At 39.6% G+C, this 20,605-nt stretch overlaps 1 protein-coding gene across 13 annotated transcripts in view; it reads right to left on the bottom strand.

The window, feature by feature from the left end:
- The window catches only part of ATE1 (arginyltransferase 1), a 182,461-nt gene that overhangs the window by 70,578 nt on the left and 91,278 nt on the right, over positions 1–20,605 (bottom strand). For 12 of the 13 annotated variants that reach the window (XM_073904082.1, XM_073904083.1, XM_073904086.1 and 9 more), the window contains one exon: positions 16,926–17,025. In XM_073904082.1, the coding sequence (XP_073760183.1) occupies positions 16,926–17,025 (100 nt within the window). Of the gene's footprint in view, positions 1–9,878; positions 10,810–16,925; positions 17,026–20,605 lie in introns of those variants that run through there. The other variant, XM_025880320.2, reaches the window with a different exon arrangement.

Genomic DNA, 20,605 nt, shown 5'->3' with positions numbered 1-20,605 from the left:
GGCCACGGGCCACATCTGGAAATGGCAAGGTGTCCAAAGCAGAACTGAATTAACAAAATTGTGCATTCATGGCATGCTCAAAAAAAAAAAATTAAAAAACAAAAACAAAAACAAGTAAAACTATTTGCCAGACTCTCATCTAAGACTCACCAATTCTACTAAACTGACCCCAACCAAGAATTTAACAAAGCCTTTAGGAATGAGTTTATTAGATTTAATCTGAATTAAAGCAATAAAAATACTTAGCATCTCCCTAGATCTTTCTTTCTAGGATTTTATAACCAAAAATATGAAAACCTGTTATCATTCTCACGTTTTCCCTTGTGAGCCAAGAGCAGTGCAACTACATGGGCCTGTACTAGAATACGGAACCTTGAATACAGAGAAGGCAGAAATTTCCCTTCTATGAACCTAATTCTAAATTCTTAACTAAAATATGTGCCTACAGTTAATGTGACTCCATGATAATATCAGAGGCACACAAGCACCCCCAGGACGTCCTTTGTAAGTTTTCCTCAGTTCACCCAAAACTAATGGGAAGAAAATTAAAAGGTAAGAGAAAATCAATAAACGATAACAAAGAAGGGAAAAATGGATCCCCAAAAAGCAGGCCCTTATTTTTCTGAGTCTCCCCCTAGTGCTGCTGATTACCTGGCTCACCAAGGCGGTCTTGCAGCACTTTAAAACCTTTTCCACCTCAAAATTCAAAGAAATGCAGCTGGTTAGTTTGTAAATAAGTTATGCATTTCCTAATTTTCATTATGTCAACTTATTATTTTGTTGCCTAAGAATATTGACAGTGAAAAACAAAAAGAAAAATACACATTGGCGACTGTTTGATTTCCTACACAATGCCCTTTCCCCACCGCTTCAATCCTTCACCATAATTCAGTTTGAAAAGCAAGTTCCAAACTTCGCCTGGCTTAGCCACACATGCCGTAAGCAGCAACACACCCTGGAAAAATTACTGTTCAAACTAAGTCAAACTTGGTAGTTCCAGGTTAGAAAAGCAACTATCACATATCCTAGGAAAAACCGTAACTCATTAGCGCCACCTTGGTCTCAGTTTTCATAGAGTTAGACCCAAAGAGTCCACATGGCCCTCTGTCTCTAAGGGATCAAGGTCCTCTATCTTTGGTGACAACAAAGATCTGTTTGTCATCATTTTGTTTTTCAAGATTCTCAGGGGAAAAAACTCTCAACATTAGTAATGTTTCAATATTTTAAAACTTCAAATAGAATACTCTCTACCATCTGCTCACATTAATTTTTTTATAAAGATTTTGTTTATTTATTCGACAGAGAGGGAACACAAGCAGGGGGAGCGGCAGGCAGAGGGAGAAGCAGGCTCCCCGACGAGCAGGGAGCCCGATGTGGGGCCCGATCCCAGGACCCCGGGACCATGACCTGAGCCCAGGGCAGACGCTTAACCGACTGAGCCACCCAGGCGCCCCTGCTCACACTAATTTTTAAGTCAATTTTTTTAAATGCAGACTTTATCTCACTAAATACTACACTGAGCCCAGCCACAAAAATCTGAACTCCCCATCACAATCCTAAGGACATCTTGGAAACAGGGGATAAAATGCTTCACTGAGGGGGAAAGACTAAAAACTACTCCTGAAATGGGTTTTATCTATCTATACAGAATAATTTACCAGCTCTTTCCCCTCTTGTTCTCCATCTCTAACTTGGGTGGGCAAGTGCTTTATTTACATAAAACACACGCCTAGCAGGTACTGACCACAATACTGAGCACCCAAGGAACTAGCACAGCTGTTGGCCTCCCTAAAGCACCCATGCTGCCGGTAGACAAGTTTATTAGTTTGGTTCTTGGCCTTGAAGAAACAAAGAAATTCATTTGGATGATCCAGTCAGTGGCTGGTACTAATGGTGTAGGGGAACACAACATTTTAGGGAGGCACATCAGAAACTGAGGGCAGAAATATTACCCATGTGGGGTCAGGCTCCAGAGAATGCCAGGCTGTCCAGGAAGAGGAGGAGATCCAGGCCAGATGAAGGCCCCATGGATAACAGGTCATAATTCAAGAACTGGCAAGCAGGTCTAAAAAGAGGTTATCAGGTCCGCTCAGCAGCAGGCGGCCCCAATCTGTGTTTTTATCGGCTATTGGCTGACTCTGCTTCTGCTCCCCCTAATCTCACTGCCCTCTCATTTTGATATCTGTTGATTCACAGACCCCTTTGAAAACCAGATGAAAGAAACCCAAGGACTCTGTCCTCAAGATAAATGTGCACATGCACAAACGTCTGCCTACAATTCAAACTTTATGAAGCCTTAAACTCACTCTGAGCTTTTGTCACTGTTTCTCTGAGTGGCACTCTGTAGGACTATCCCTACTAAGCACTGATCCTCCCTACAGTCTCAATCCAAACTTCCTTCTAAGAGAGGATCTCATTGATTTAGTCCCCCACTATTCAGTGGGCATTGCTTTAATGCTGAGCTCTACATAACACTAATCCACCCAAGATTGACTACCTTTGGGTCAGGCACCCACGCCTCGTCCAATTAATAGTGATTACAATGGCAGTGTTTAATAGTCACTAAGCATAGTGACCTAAACTCAAAGGTTGCATTTCTTTTGGTAGAGTCTATAGGAATAGCACGTTCCCTCAGAAAGGGGGTATGGGCATGGCAGACATCTGAGTGCAATGGACTTCTCTATGCAAAACAAAAGTAGAAATAAATGGGTGAGGATAACTGCAAACCCCCACAGACGCCACAGATTAAATCTCAAATATTTATATTTAATGGCTAATGGTTGAAGGGATGCCAAAAAAGAACAGTACAGGTGGCATAAGAGAGACGACTGAAGTTTTACATTTATATTGCATCTTATAAGAAAAAAGAGAAATGAGCTGGCACAAAGAATGAATGAAGCATATCCTGGTAGGCAAAGGGGTGTCTAAAGGCCGATCGATGGTGAGGAATTGGAAGAACAGGGTACCCTTGAAGACCAAGCAAAGGAATCTGGATTTAAGAGAACTGTGTGAGACACCACAGATTTTTCTAGCAAAACTGTTTTGTGCACAGTATAAATCATCCTTAAATAGTTCTGTGGTTGAAGGTGGACACAGGATGGAAGGGAGTGAGGCAGTCCACCAGCAATGAGTAGAGCACTTCCTCTGCTTCTCAGGGTGTTCATTTTCAACTTACTGTTCTATATCCAAGATAATTATGCTAGTCAAGGTTGCTTCCCTTTAGCTAATACACAAACTCAGACAATAAGGCTTTTGAAAGTGTCCCATATGAGAATCTTACAGTTGCCTTATTTTTACATATGAAGACCTAAGAACCAAGAGAACATCTACAGATATATGAAGAAGAAAAGAAGATCTGTGCCATGTTGGAGGCACGGGGGAGGGGTGGGAATTGGTTTCATTCTAGCACCAACACCAAGGTAGAATATTCAGCAAGATGAACAGTCGTTAAACACACACTACGCAAGTGCTTCTCCAAAACAGCTTAGTTGTAAACATGCTGGGTTGAAGCACATGAACACAGAATGTGCCAAACCTCTATCCCAGTAAAGCTGACAGTGGGTATAACCTCCCATCTTACCACGTATATGCCAACACTGTGTTCTCTGTACTAAAAAATGAACTGAATTTAGCTGCTAGGGTAAGTTCACTTGGCTATTATTAAGCTGTCAAGTTTCTTTCTATTTCTAAAAGCAAGGAAAACAGAACGATTTATAAATACTAAAGACAGACCCTACCATGCACATCAGAACTAGAAAAAGAAACCTCACAGTTTGGAATTTTTAAACTTATTTGCTGTTGCTGCTGCCCCTTCTGAGAAAAGTCCAGATTTCCTAGATATATCTCCTTGTACAGAAACATTAAATTACCTTTAAGTTGACATGAAGGCCACCCATAAACCCCCTAGAGAAAATTTAAGACAGTCCTGGGGTCATCAATGAGTATATGGCTGGCACAGGGTTAGGAATTAGATACAAGAAACTTCTCTCTGGTGTGTCATACAGGATAGTTTGTTTTGAGACCGTTATGGTGAACCCCAAATTAATCTTTCTGGCAATTCCTTTTTGACAGCAGTAGTCAAATTACCCATGGTAACTCAGCAACTGTAAAGCCCTACAGACTTCAATGGCAAGTAGGTAACCCTTTAAAACAGGGTTTCCAAACCTTGGCACTACTGACATTTTGGGCCAGAGAATTCTTTGATGCTAAGGGTTCCTGTGTGTACTACAGAATGCTCAGCAGCATCCTGGGCCTCTACCCACTAGATGCCAGTAGCATATACCCCTCTCCCCGCACTGTCCCACTGGGACAATCAAAAGGGTCTCTTGATATGGGGCAGGGGTTGGGGCAAAATTGCTTGACAGAGAACCACTGTTTAAGGGCAAGTGGGAACAGGAACTCAGAGTGGGATGCCCCTCACTGTCCCACTGCAGCTAATGTTAGATCATGAAACAAATCCATGTTAGTTATAAATGGTGTTTAGACTGTAAATTTACATAACACAATTATCAAGACTAGAAAAGACTATATTGTTATTTCAAGGGCTTTACATATAATGAACTTTTTTCAATTAGATGCATTTCTAAATCAATCTGTTTAAAAACAAATCTTTTAATTCAAATACAAACCATGTATATTACTATACAGGGCTATCATTTCAGAATTACAAATGTAATAAATTATTGGAAATGCTTTTTCAATCTGTAGAAATATATAACACAAGAGTATTTTCACTGTTTATCTGACAATTCAAACATAACTTTCTCATTACCTTAAAACAATCTTTTAATAAACTTACCTTTAATTAATATTATTGAAATCATAAAAAGATCTATCATGTAGAAATACCAAATGATACCACTTAGAGATATGCACTTTCCCTCTAACCAATAATCAAGTTAGTCATTATTCCCATATTACCATCCATCCGTTCATCCAAAGAATTATAGAACATTTACTATAACTCAGGGATTGCTGCTAAAATTAAATGATAAATGAACTCAAGCTCTACCTTTTGAGAAGCTTAGAGTCTAAAGAAACAAACAGATGGGAAAACATGTATTTATAATACAATGCAGTCAGGCAAGTTTCCAGAGTGGGAGCAAACACGAGCTGAATTTTGCAAGGTGAAGAGGAGTAAAGGGAAGATATCACTGTTTTAATATGTTGGCGTAGAGAGGGTCTTTTATTTTATCTTTTTTTAAATTTATTTGAGAGAGAGAGCGCCTGAGCCAAATCAAGAGTTGGATGCTCAAGCAACTGAGCTGCCTGGGCGCCCCAAGAAAGTCTTTTAAAAGCATGTTACAGAAGCCAGGAGCCATAGAGGAAAAGGATTAATAAACTGGGTGACATAAAAAATTTTAACTTCCATATAATTAAATAAATGTACATACAATAAACAATGCTATAAGGCAAATGACAAAATGGGATGTGACAAATGGTAAATGTTTGATATTACAAGTATTAGTACACAAAGACCTTTTAATCATTTTAATGTTTTAATCATTCCTGTAACTGAATTTTCACAAAACCTATCATCCTGTTTCAGTGAAGGGGTTCTCTGCATCTCTGCACCTTTTATTTTTTAAGTTATTTGGAAGAAATGTCCAAGAGCAAGTGACTTATTTGCACACCCTTCAGTACTGAAATCAAGAATGGGCTGGCCAGTATCATTCTATAGGGAGAAACCTAAAGTTAAATGAGGTATTTCTAATTTAATGGAATCAAGGCTAAGTCTGAAAAAGGGAAAGCAGAGACATTTTATTACAATACAAATATAACAACACAGAGATCATTTAATTGAGATACTTATTAAACTGGTTATGTGCAGGCAGTGCTCTGAAGAAACGAAAAGTAATTATACATCTGGGAAAACATTCAGTCTTGACCCTTAGCACAACCATACACCAAAAATTTCAGATCAATTACTTAAGTGTGAAAGGTAAAACTATAAAAATCTCAGAAGAAAATAAAACATTTCCATGGACATAGGGTAGGCAAAATTTTCTTGAACAAGACACAAAAGCCCTAAAGATAAATTGGAGTACATTCAAATTAAGAATTTCCCCTCATCACAAGATACCATCAAGAGAATAAAAAGACGAGCAGTGAGTGGAGGAAGTTACCTGTAAAACATGTATGCAACAAAGGGTTCCTACCCAGGATGCTGTGAAGACTTCTACAAATAAGAGCCAGACAACCCAACAGATAAATGGGCAAAAAAATTTGAACAGACACTTTACAGATGGCGAGCAAACATGTGACAAGGCATTCAACTTTGTCAGTCAACATAAAAATGTAAATTAAAACCACAATGCTCCCCCGAGAGTACACTATCAGGATGGGAGGCACCTGGAACTCTCACGATGCTGTAGGTGAGAGTGTAAATAGGCACATTCACTTAAGTTATGGGCAGTAGGAACTAAACCCATGATCTAGCAATTCCATACCTAGGTCTATGCCCGTCAGAAATACATTATGTTCACCCAAAGACATGTGAACAATGCTCATAGTTGCACTACATTAGCCAAAACCTAGAAACAGTTCATCCCCAGGCGAATGGGCATACAAGCGATGAGAATAAACCACCTACTGTTTCACACACATGAATAAATCTCACAAATATATTGTTGAACGGAACAAGTCAGTCACAAAATAAAATACATTGAGTGATTCCATTTATGTAAAGTATAAAAGTATATACTTCTGTAAAGTATAAAAACAGGCAAAATGAGTCTATTGTGGTTATCTTTGGGGTTGGATAATAACCAATGGGGGCATGAAAGAGGTTTGTGTGGGGCTGGAATAGTCTGTCTCTTGGTTTTGGTGCTTGTTGCACAGGTAGATGGAATCATTCTGAAAATTTATCAAACTGTACAATTAAGAATGGTGCACTTTTCTGTATACACGTTTCAATAACTAGTTTTGTTTTTTTTTTTTTTAAACACTACAGCTAGGTAGCAGAGACAATTCTTGGAAAATATAAACTGGACCACTGAGACAGGCCTGACTACATTTTTTCTAAGCCCGGTGTTCCAGTTAGAGACCTGTGAGGAAGCCAGTTCCCTGCATGCTTCCCACGTACTGCTTCCCTTCACTTCCCAGCTTTCCGCATTCAGACAGATGCCCGCCTTCCACAGGCACTGCACATCAGTAAACTCACTGAGCACCTCTGTGTGCCAATTAATGTGCTGAGCACCAAGGACAGCGACAGATCAGCCATGGTTTGCTCTCAGACCTGACGAGTAGGAACCATCTGATGCTATTCCTCTTGCCTCGGCATCTAGCAGGATGTTTTATACTGAGGAGGCCCCCCGTAAACACTGACTAGTCATGTATACCTCCAAACACCTGGGGCATGAACACAGCTACAGAGAATGCACTTAGAAATGCCAAGAGCTCACAGGATCAGAGAGGCTGCCTCCAGCTTCACTGGGCACAGGGGCGGGGAGCTGCTGGGGGCAGCAGTGGGCAGACAGACTGAATGGCCGGAGCGTGGTCTGGAAGGAAGCTCCAGCTGGCACATGCAGTGCTAAGTGCAAGCCCTTCTCAGAGGCAGGAGACTGGACAAGGCGGGGAGGAATGGAAGCTGGAGAGCACGGAGCGCCTGACAGTCAGGGAATGGGGGCTGGGTGAAGGAGGAAAGCAAACTTGCTTTTTCGGTAGGTCAGGGCACAGCTCAGGTAGTAGTATTTTCCAAAAGCACCAAAGATGACTGCTGTTTTTCAAAGGTTAGGAATCATGCACTATACCAGGCTTCCTATTTCACTGTGGGCAGACAGATGAGGAAAAGGATGGGAAAAGGCACACGATTAAATATGCCTTTAGTCCCCAGTTAACATTTACCTTTAACTAATATGCCAAGTACTTTAGAATTCTCCAAAATTAAAAGTTATACACAGCTCATCATAAATCTAAGAAACAAAGCCATTTATATGAATTTCAATTCCAAACTCTCCCTTATGTTACTAAAATGAAAATGTGAGGAGCGCCTGGCTGGCTCAGTCAGTAGAGCGCGTGACTCTTGGTCTCGGGGTAGTAAGTCCAAGCCCCACATTGGGTGTAGAGTTTATTTAAAAAGATAAATAAAATCCTTTTAAAAATGTGAGCTGCTTCAAACTCTGGGCAAGTTAAGCATCTTGAGCTTCAATTTTCTCACTTGTAATGAGACGCTTAAAGCACATGGCCCTTAAGGAATTGCCTTTTGACTCTGATGGGGCAAATTTCCACATGTGGCAATTTTAGAAACAAGAATTTGTGATGAGCATGTGAATTCTCTTACCTCCCACTTCCTGTAGGAGGCATCAAAAATCTCTTACTAAAATTATTCTGTGGTCATTTTTTCTACTGACTCTGTCTAATTCATCGGACATTTAACATCCAGAGCAATAGATTCTGAATCACAAACTCCAGAGTTGTGTTCTGTGCTGTGGGTAACCGATGAGATCACTTGTATTTCTTTCTGACCAAAGTAGCAAAGTCACTACTATGTGTACCCAAATACATCACCCGGGGCTGCAATACCATAGTAAAATAACATTTGCTAATTTGTCTGGTCAGGAAACTTCAAAAAGCGTGGGAGCTTGGGGGTTTCAACAGCTCGTGATTTTGCAGAGGCAGCTTTGTATATAAACCCCAATTTTTTCCTGTAGGTGCTTTTGTAACAGTAATGCCAACCGCCTTCTTTTAGGCAAACCCCTGCCGAATTCCAGAGGTGCTGTCTGACCACAATCAAGCTGAGGCACTGACTTGAAGAATGATTAATCACAGATGAATTAGCTTTTTGTTTCTTTTCTGACATTTCCGAACCCTTTCTGATGTTTCAACTATCTGATGTCTGGCCATGTCATGCTACCAAAGCAGACTGCCTGAAATCACTGTTTACTTTGGCCTGCATACAAGTCTGGATAAGGATTTAGTCAAAACACCTCTTTCAGATCACAGAATGGCCTTACAGCAGCACTCTGAGAGATAACACAGAGAAGAAATTTTAAAAATTATACCGAACATCATTTCTATATACTCCAATTTTTACTTTCAAAGGAAATCAAACAGTTTTGAATTGTATGGAAAGGGGTCAAGATAGAGAATATGAACCAAGCTTTACATGTAAATATTAAACATTTTGGAAGCACAGGAAAATTGATTTAAAAAATACTTAGAAAACAAACCAAATAGATTTAAACCAACAGCTTGATTTTTAAAAGTATATATATAATACTGTGTGTATACATACATATAAACTATATAACATATAAACCATATAATGCATATATAAAATAAATAAATACAAGGCAACAGCTCAGTTTCCAAGAAATACTGGTGGTTAGGCCAAATGAGGGGAAAACCTGCTCAGGTGTCCACTGTAGGCCCTGTGCTCTAGGAAGTGACCCCTCTCACCACCAATCAGAGTTGCACGGGGTCCCAACCTCCTTGCCAGGGACTGGCTCAGGCACAGACAAGAGGCACAACTCTGACAAGTAAAACGAGTGAAGTGGTTTGGGAGGCTTCTTGGTAAGGTTTCCCTTAATTTAAAAAGAGATACAGACAACCCCACACACTTCGGGATATCTACTGTCTAACAAAACCAGAAAATAACAAATGTTGGTGAGAATGTGGAGAAATTAGAATCCGTGTGCAGAGCTACTATGGAAAACAGTAGGGTGGGTCTTCAAAAAATTAAACATAAAATTACCATAGCATCCATTTCTATTCATGTCAGCCAGCTCCTGAGCCCCCAAACTGGTACTGATTTATGCTAAAACTGTATCAAGTCCCATTAACATGGCCACAATTATTACAACAGTTAACGTGAACAATGATAACGTAACAAGCCCATTCCTTTCATTAATGACTATTTTCCAACTCTCATTAAATCTTTTCTAACTATCCTGTGCCTTACATCTAAGACTACAGGCACAAACAAAACACATCTTACTAAGGAATGTTTATGGAAATCAACCTTTACACATACACACACACCAGCAAAATCAAAAGAATAAAAATGTGTTTTAGGGAATATGAGGCACAACAATATAACTGCTGTAAACTAGTAAACCATCGAGGAGAATCTATGGCAACAGGTGCCATCTATGTAACTATGAGGATGGCCACATGGTGATTTCCATCTTCATCTTGCAGTGCTCATCATTACCATTAGCAAGACAAGCAAAATCAAAATTCATCATCATGTTAAGAAATGCCTTGTAGGCTCAAGTCAGGGTATTAAGTGAAATGCCTTACAAAGATGAATTCCCATAAGCCAACTGGGCACATCCCTAGGCATGACTGCATATGGAAAATAAGTGACTTTGCCAAAACTCTCTCACACTGAGCCATCAGAAACTTCTCAGATCAGTTCAGCTCACTTAAGGGTCAATTCTGAGTCTGCACAGCTCCACAGAGAATGATTTCTATCTACATGGACATCTACATCTCTATCTAGTCATCTCCATCCTATACCATGTGTTTTAGTCATCTGTTGCTGAGTAACAAACCACTCCAAATCTTAGTGGCTGAAAACCACAATAATTTATTATTCCTCCTGATTCTGTGAGTTGGCTACGGCTCAGTTAGGGGGTTCTTCTGACGGTATCTCTTAGGCTCACTCAGGCAGCCGTATTCATTCAGCAAGCTTGGCTAGAGCTGAAACATCCAAGATGGTCTCGGGCCTCCCAGGTGGTGTCTCTCGCCAGCAGGAGTTGGCCCTTTTACATGATGATGGCTGGCTCCGAAGACAGAGGAAGGGAAAGCTGCCAGTCCTCTTAAGGCCTGGGCCTGAAGCCCCAGAGAGTGCTTTTCCATGGTATCCTGTTAGTGCAAGTCAGAAGGCCAGTCCAATCAGGGCAAGGGAAACAGAATCTACTTCTGATGGATGGAGCAGTATGCACATACAGGGTGAAAGGAACTGATGATGGACACACACCCTGGAACCATCTACCATGCCATGGTCCTCCCTACACATAAAGATAAACTCGTCATTTCAGCAGGCCCTCATTAAAACTCATTACTCAATAAAAAGAGAGCAGGTAAAACCAGCTCTTTTGTGTATCTCAGACCTGCTGTTAAATACTTTCATTTGCCCTACTTCATATAATAAGCGTATTATATGGTGAAGGCTGTAACTTAACATGTCTAAATCCACACAAGAAAATCCAAATGAAACATTTTTCTAGTTTCAGGTACAGTTACGTATCACTGGGTGTCACTGGGCGATTATTATCTACATGCCCCCTCAGCTGTGACCTCCATTAGGGCAGAGCCCACATATGCACTGTTTCCAGCTGTATTCTCAGCGTCTAGAGTGTACCAGGTACCTAAGACACTGCTGGTTCTCAATGACTAATATTCCTGTTTTAAGATATATTCCTTTTTTAATACCAGATATAAATACACAGATTTTTCCACATACATTTTACAATGTGGCAAAAATACGCCATTACTAATGCTTTAAACACTTAGTTATGCTCCAAGAAAGAAGACACACTTTTAACTATTACTGTAGTTATATGCTAAATTTACCCTCACTGAATCTTGAAAATGAGAGATTTTACAATAGTGTACAATTCATTTTCTGTGAGTTACCTTTTTTGCTGGTGTCTAGTTCTGGACCTTCAAATTGCAATGAGAAATAATTCATGCTTGAACCAACATCTACCTTACAATTCTTTTTTTTTTTTTTTTAAGATTTTATTTATTTACTTGACAGAGAGAGAGACAGCGAGAGAGGGAACACAAGCAGGGGGAGTGGGAGAGGAAGAAGCAGGCTTCCCACTGAGCAGGGAGCATGATGTGGGGCTCGATCCCAGGACCCTGGGATCATGACCTGAGCCGAAGGCAGACGCCCAACGACTGAGCCACCCAGGTGCCCCCATCTACCTTACAATTCTGAACAGCACCTTTCTGATTGAGAATTCCCACTTTTACAAGCAGTTGTGCTGTTCCTTCATAACTGAGGGTTCTCATTTGCTGAAAATGTAATAAAACATCCTTAGATGAAATGAAAACATCTACAAATGGAACAAAATAGTCACTTTATTCTGCCCACAAACATCTGAGCTCAGACTTTTTCTGCCCTAAATGGACAAGGCCAAAACCAACAGATACCCTACAGCGCAACACAAGAACTATTCTGGAGAGGTTCACCTTTTTGCAGCACCAACCCCAACAGAGTTCAGTACCACTTTCCTCCAAACAAAAGGCAAAAGTGTCCACAATTCTGCAAATTTTCATAAAGTGAGGCAGTATTGGTATACACTAGCATAAGCCTCTGCTTTTCCCCAGCATCTGAACTAAAAAGTATGGCTAATAGCACAAGCAGGCCACTTAGAAATTTGGGTGCCATTTATCAGTATATAAACACAGAATTTTGACAGGTCTCAAAAAAAGCACAGGTAATGATTTTGTGCATGCTACCCAACTGGGTGGGTTCTATCCTACTAGTCAGTGCAAGAAGATTCTTGCACCTATCTCAAATCGAGATAAAAACACAATATATCTCAGAGTACCTGGCTGGCTGTTGGTAGAGCATACAACTCTGGATCTCAGGGTCGTGAGTTCAAGCCCCACATTGGGTACAGAGCTTACTAAAAAAAAGGAAAAGAAAAGAAAAAAAAAAAAAACCCCAAAACAAAACACCCCACAATATATCTCATTTCTGTATCATTCCCATTTTACAGTTGCAAAACCAAGACCAGCTGTAATTGAGCAACTTCTCCAAACTGTTACACACTCCTGTACCACTACCTCCCTTTGATATCAGAGTATTTATTAGTACTCCATGATATCCAGTCATATTCCCTTAGAACCACCTATGTGTCTTACTAAGTTCTAATCTATTTGCAAAGCAGAAGCTGTCCTAGTCACACCTAGTAAACACCTGTTAAACAAAAGGGAGTTTCTTGACCCTCGGCACTAGTATTTCTTCTCATTAATTCAACGAATGTCTATTAAAAATTAAACATCTATTGTGTGGCAGGCACACTTTTAGGTACTTGGCATACATGATGAAGATAAACATCAAAAGTCTCACAAACGTATACACAGGAGACAGACTTGAATTTTGGGAAGAAACACAGAATGCTAAGGGAGCTGGAGATGGGTGGATAGGTGAGTGGTCAAACCCAGTCTTAGTGTCCAGTATAGATCACTGGAGCAAGTGACCGCTAGGCTGAGAGATGACGGAGGAGGCGTTTGCAAGCATGGAGGATGGGTAGAGGGAGACTGAAAGATGAGAGATCAGTGAGGGTAAATGCCCTCGGGTGGGAAAACCCAGCTGAAAGGCTCCGGTCGGTCAGCCTTCAATGTTCAGGACCCAGATAACAAAATGTAGATATGAGCTTCTTCAATAGGAGTGACTCCGAATTTAATAAACAGAAATTAGCTAACTTTAAAATGAGAAATAATCATCTTTCCAGTTCATTATTACGCTCTCAGATGTGAAAAATTAATCTGGTGCAGTGGTTCTCAAGCTTGACTTCACATTAGAATCTCCTGAGCGTTAAAAAAAAAAAAAAAAAAATGACATCCATGGTTTGACCCCCAGCCAATGAATCAAAAATCTTGGAAGGCAGGGGCCCACGTACTGGTATTTTTAAAAAAGTTCCTCAGGTCATCCTGAAATACAGCCGGAATGGCTAACAGCAGCAACTCAAAAGGAGACGAGCACTAGCTGTTCTCCAGTCTCATCCTGAAATGACCCCTCGTCTTCCCATTGGCCGACTTCCTGTCAACCAAATCTCAGTCTAAACATTATGCCTCTGAAAGGCTCCCCCTGACCCCACTCGAAAAGGAGCCACACCTAGTAAGTATTTACCACATCACACAGTGCTCATTCCTATCTGTTTGTCTTCTTCATTAACTTCTTGTAGGTCCTTCAGCCTAGGGACCTCGCCTGTGTTGTTCACTGCAGCACTTCCAGCGGGAGCTCAGTAAGTGTTACATGAATGAAGGGGACAAGGAGAGGTGGGCACTGGGGTACCTCTCATGCAAACAGAATTAGAAAATAATATCCTGAAGCTATAATTCTGACAAATTTCGGCTGGGTATGATTAAGCCAGACAGATTGAACAGTATGGAGAGCATTTTTTAATTCTTAACTAAAAACTAGATGTGAGCCAGACTTCTATTTCCAAGCAGAGCTCGACTTAGGAAGGAGACTGAATAACATACAGCATTTAGTCTGGACTGGAGTCAACAAAGGTGCATAAAAAGTCTTCATACAGGGCGCCTGGGTGGCTCAGTCGTTAGGCGTCTGCCTTCGGCTCAGGTCATGGTCCCAGGGTCCTGGGATTGAGCCCCGCATCGCCCCCCCGCCCCCGTTCTGCGGGAAGCCTGTTCTCTCTTTCCCACTCCCCCTGCTTGTGTTCCCTCTCTCGCTATGTCTCTCGCTGTCAAAAAATAAATAAAAAATCTTAAAAAAAAAAAAAAAGTCTTCATACAGAGGAAGGGGTGATGAAAATATGGTCAACATTTCCATGAACAACAACAACAACAAAAAAGAAACAGGTTAAAATACGGAGCAATTAAGATTTTAGCTTAGGTATAAGGAAAAACTCACTGAGGGAAAAATCCTGTGACACTAGAGTGGCCATTACAGATGGGAAGTAAAAGTGAAATTTCTCCAAGTCCCTAAGATTGGCATAAAAATACTTCTGTTTAGAAGGGGTCATGCACAAGTACACAAAGGCAGATGAATATATAGGATGGCTAGACTTTTCTTTTGAGTGTTATTATTGTACTACAATATCCAGAGTATTTGAGTTTCCTACCCTGAATTTACTTAGATCTGGTACCACAAAAATGAGCGAAGGAGAGAACACGAGTAAAAACAGTACCAAGTAAGTATTTTTGGGAAAAGAGAAATATATTCATGCTTTTCTTTCCACAGAGAATATGTTTAGACCTATCAACTAAGTTAATAATTCAGGCATAAAGGAAATATCTGAACAATTAAATTCACAAGTTACCTACAATGTACACTTAAATACAGGAATTAAATGCCAGCAGGAAGCCCTGCCAGAAGACTTGGGCTATGTCAGCATAAAACCAGCAAGGTATTGGGTATCACCCTTCTTTCAAAGCCAGTTTTGCTTCTAGGATCTACAGTTTCTACCAGTGGAAGCATCCCTACCCCAGACATTCAGCACTTAACCTCAACACTCTGGAGCCACTTTTGTTCGTTCCCACATTTAGTTAATCACCATGTTTTGTGGATTATTCATTTGTATAGAGGAAAAAAAAAAGAGGGAGGGGAAATTTACGGATTAAAAAGATTTACAAGACACATCAACCAAATGTACGGACCTCATGTGGGTTCTAAGTCAAACAAACTGTAAAAAATATTATGAGACAATCAGAAAATACAAGCACTGACTAGAGATACAGGAGGATATTTAGAAATACTGTTAATGCTTCTGAGATGTGATGCTGAGACTGTGATTTTGTTTTCAAAATGCTCTTATTTTTTACAAATACACATTAAAAAATGTGCCGATGAAATGATATTCTGGATTTGTTCCAAAACATTTCAAAAGATGATGGAGGTAGGAATATGGATGAAAGAACAGATGAAATACGAGGTACTGCGAATTGCTGAAGCTGGGTAATGGGTACAAGGAGGTTCAATTACACTTTTCAATTTGGTTTATGCTTTTAAAATAACCATAACTTTAAAAAAAATGGTAACTTATACATATGAATATGTTTTTTGATTTCCACATGCTATGTTCTTGGCTCTGAAGCCTCAATGACTCCCAGCTGCTTAAAGACCTCAGAATAGCTTTCAAGTCCTTCAGAGTCCTTTGGTTACCCTTTTTTATATGACTATGTCATGGGCAAGGTCACCTGCCAATTCTTACTTGTCTGCTCCTTCTCTCTGACCCATGCTTCCCCATCTGCCTACTCGATTATCAGGCCACTTAACCAAACCATTCTCCTAATCTGTTTTCAGGTAAAATACTCCCAATCCTCACCAAGATTACAAGTTTTAAGAGGAAGATTCATGTTTACATCTTTTTGCCTCTTCAGAGCTTAAAGCAGTGCTCTAAGTAGAGCGAAGGAGTTCGGTTCCTGTTTTTATGGTGGGCGGGATATAGGGAAACTGCTCCTTCATACTGCTCTACACTACTTACCAGAGTTTTTACATACAGTAGGCTGCTAATCCTTAGAAAACATCAAAGAGTTTAGTTAAAGAGAGTCATAAAAGATAAAACTTTTTTTTAAAGGGGAATTCTGACATACAGTTAAATCTCACAATAATACGATGAATTATAAAGTCAGAGCAATAAAGGCTGTGGTTCTCACTACAGAAAGCTTCATTTCTGAGGCAGCAAAGTGATTTCCTCAATTAACTCACTCGTCAGCCCTTCAAAGTCCAAGTCCTATATGCCCTGAGACAAAAATCATATTAAAGATTAATTTTTCTATGATGAAAATCTTACAAACATTTGCATTATTATTTTTATTATTGAAAATACCTCACTGCTTACATCGAGCTCCAGTTTTTCTGGACTGTGACTGGGTCCAAAGGAAAAAACAAAGCTAAAATGGAAGGGAAGGAGAAAAAAATGGAGGGTGGGGGAAGGGGTAGGATGCACCCAGACAAGGTAGATTCCTAGTGGGTGTTCTGTGCTACCCCAAGTAAGCAGGCCCTACTGAATGTTCTAGAATAGCTGGGATTTCTATATATTTGGTTAATTTCTACAGATCCATTCTGTACTAAGCAAATATTAAGTGCCTATGTGTCCAGCATTGTTCTAGGCAATGAACAAGCCAGATTCCATGAGAAGTTTAAAACACATTTAAAAATAATTCATTACATACATTGTAAATATACAAGCAAGTGAAACTAATATGATGAGAAACCATGAAAGCACTAATGTTCATGAACTGCATCTAGAGCAGACACACATGAAAATCAGCCTTACCTTATATTTCATCTTGGGACATGAATGAATGTAGAAACCCATATAATAATAGCTGAGTTGAGATGTTTTCTGATGAAGTTGCCTAGTAAAACCAATTTCTCTGCCAAAAGAAGAATAAAGATGAAGGTACAGTTAAATCTCATTCCAATACTCAAAGTACATGTAATTTGATGTCAAATATCTAATAACATCTGAAAATATAATGTTAAGCTATTAAGAAACTCCAAGTGTTGAAAGCAAAACAATTTTAAAAAATACTTTAAGGGGTGCCTGGGTGGCTCAGTCGTTAAGCGTCTGCCTTCAGCTCAGGTCGTGATCCCAGGGTCCTGGGATCGAGCCCCACATCGGGCTCCCTGCTCCGCAAGAAGCCTGCTTCTCCCTCTCTCTCTCCCCCTGCTCATATTCCCTCTCTCGCTGTCTCTCTCTCTCTGTCAAATAAATAAAAATCTTAAAAAACAATACTTTAAGATAGCTTTTACTAAAAAGACATAAACAACTCTAAATTATTTTGAGCAAATGCATCTAAGTTCACATTTTACACTTTATTGAGCATATTAGTTGATCTAAAATTCAAACAGCATAAAAATAAAGAGATCTATTTAAAACATTACTCATTATCCCCTGGAGTTCTCAAAAGACTGGGTTTATCAAGTGAAAAACAGTGCAGCAAGTTTTATAAAACTCAAAAACCAACACATTTCAGAAAGAATGACTATTATTATGACCATTTACATGCAAACACTTGCAACTATATATGATGTAAAACTCCTGCCTACATCTAGAAGCTACTCTAATATTTATTCTCCCTAAAACTAAAGAGTGGAAGAAAACTCCGCTATCTCCCCACTTCTCCTCTATTTGTTGGCATAGGCGAGGTTTAACTGAACAAAGACACTGTCAGCAATGCCCAGGCTTGAAGTGGTTTTAATTTGCATCCGGATAAATCCGGGCACAGAACTTCATCCTACTTGCCCAAATGAATGATTGCTTGTATTTGAGAGTTTCAAGGAAACTTTAGTACATTTCTAAAGTAGGAGAACAGTTGTTTGTTTCGTTTTTATGTTTGTTTCTTGAAGGCCTGCTTTCTTTTTCTTTCTTTCCCTCTTTCTTTCCAATGAATGCTTGATTTCAAGGAGAAATTTTTTAAGTGAATAGTCTGTGCATTTTGCAAGTTCAAATTTAAGTCATGGAAGGGCTGTGATCCTACAGATTCATCTGTAAAATAACAGTATTTCTAAATCCAAGCAGACTGAACGTTATTAGTCTGTAACAGAATAAATCCCACTATTCCTAGAACTAATCCACTTTCAAGGTTCAAAGTGAGGAAGAAAGCACTGGACACCAACGCGGGACCACCCACCTCTGACGACGGCACTCCTTCCCTCGGTCCTGCATTGCCCCTCTGCTCCCCCAGTTATGCAGGCCCAAGCCTGGAGCCATCCTTAACTGTTCTCCTCTCACTCCCATGTCCAATCCATCAACAGGTCCAGCTGGCCCCATCTCCAAAATATACCCTGAAGCTGACCACTTCTCACTACCTCCACCTCAGCTATTCTGGTCCAAGCCAGCATAACGGCGCCCCTGGATGACTGCAACAGCTTCCTGACTGGCTTTCCAGGTTCCCCTCTTGCCCCTCCTCACCAGTGCCTCCTGCATCTCTGTAGGAGATAAATCCCACAGAGCGGCCCAAGTGGTTTTTTTACAATACTAATCAGATCAGGTAACCTCCCCAAACCCTTCGCCTTCAAACTGGGTTGATATCACACTTAGACAAAATCGAACCTCCCTACTATGACCTATCAAGCGCAGCTCCATCGGCCCCTCCTCACCAGTGCCTCCTGCATCTCTGCCCTCCCTGCCTAACTCCTGTCTACATCCTACCCCATATCCTAGCCCGCAGGACCTATCTTCTCCATTCTGACCACCTCGGTTGTTGTACCACCCACATTTCTACCCTTAGACTTTTATTTAAACAGTTGGGTCCTTTATTTTTTCTTGGCTCCTCAAATGTCACCTGTCCAGAGAGGTCTTTCCTGACTGCCCTATACAAAAAGGACCTCATACCTATCACTGTGATTTTATTTTTGTCACAGCATAATGGAGTATTTAAAATTATGTTAGTATTCTAATTTACTGTCTTCTTTGACAAAGCTGGAAACCCTTATTCATTTCTATGAATTGTGTCTGAGACACATAGATTCTTCTCAAATAAACATCTGTTAAACAAATTAATTCATTTCTAAAATTCATCTTGCTAACAAAACATAAATAAATGTCACGCTCATGATCCCCAATTCAAACAATTTTTTAAACCTACAGACTAGATTATGTAAAAATCTATACTGATTATAGATTTAAATATAAAAACTATATTCATTTACAATTGCTTAAGAAATTAAAGAAATGGAGGGAAACTAGCTAAACAGATTTCACTGAAATACACTATAATCAATAATAGAACCAGCAATTTATAGCGTGTTCTCCCCAATTTTGCTTGGAAATATCAAATTTCCTGGCTGCCTTTCCTCTTCTAGAAAACTCGGCAACTCATATTCTCAAGAACACTAAAAGGAAATGACAAGACTGTAATGCAGAGGCAATCTCCCTGCTTTCAACTGGCAACAACTTTCATGTTCCCAGGCTCCTCTGCTTCTTCCTCAAAGCTCTCCAGCTCTAGAATTTCAAGAGATATACCAAAGCAATAAATAGAACACTTACAATTTTGCTGGGAACTGATTATTTACTACCTCAAATGCAGCAGGATTTCAATATCCCTTAGTTTACTGAGATATGAAATGTCATATATAGGTTGGAATTCACTATGTGGGAATAAATATTCTTGATATTTATTTAAGAAGTCTAAACAAATCCATAGCTACATACTGTAAAGTGATAGATACAAAAACAAAACAAGAAGGAAAATGACAATAATTTCAAAGTGTTAGCTGATTTTGGTCCAAAGAAAAAGTAGTTTTCTGAAATAAATACACGCTTCTAAAGTTACAAAACGTAAATGCTTTAAATTATCAGTTCCAATATCATTGACGTCATTATGTCTCATGAATATTCTTAGTTTATGCACAAATGCAATTAAATACATAAGAAAAATAAAAGATTATTACAGAGATCAGTTGTAAACACTGTATAATTGTGAATCTGCTATAACTTGGCATTAGGAGACATTAGGTTGAAAATACCAAGATGGAGAATTTTTCTTTATATTACAGACCACTGAAACACACAGAATCAATTATGGACCAGATTTTTTTACAAAAATCAAATGGAGATTAAAGAAAAATGCCAACTCTTCCACTTTTATAATTCAGAAAAAAACACATACACAACAAATAAAATAAATAACCTCAAAGTGTATCTTCCCAAGATGTGAGAATGTGACCACTGGACACAGAGATTGGGAAAAGAGAAAACAATGACACCATGAGAACGAGAGAGTCTCAAGGTCCCAGACAAGCAACAGAAAAATAATTTTCAATTCTCCTTCCCTTCTCTACCACATATAATACGCAGACAAGAAGGAATAAAAATAGAACAAGTATTTTCATGGAATAAGGCCCTAAACTTTCTACCATCAGGATAATGCAAAATATCTGTGTTGTGCTGCATATATTTGCAGCCATGGACATAAAAGGGAAATAATCTTTTGATGAGAGCCACAGAAT

This window comes from Callorhinus ursinus, unplaced genomic scaffold (assembly GCF_003265705.2).
Source record: "Callorhinus ursinus isolate GAN/ISIS: 27379988/994484 unplaced genomic scaffold, GSC_fseal_2.0 scaffold20, whole genome shotgun sequence".
NCBI lineage: Eukaryota > Metazoa > Chordata > Mammalia > Carnivora > Otariidae > Callorhinus > Callorhinus ursinus.
This window is presented reverse-complemented; position numbering and strand designations above follow the sequence as displayed.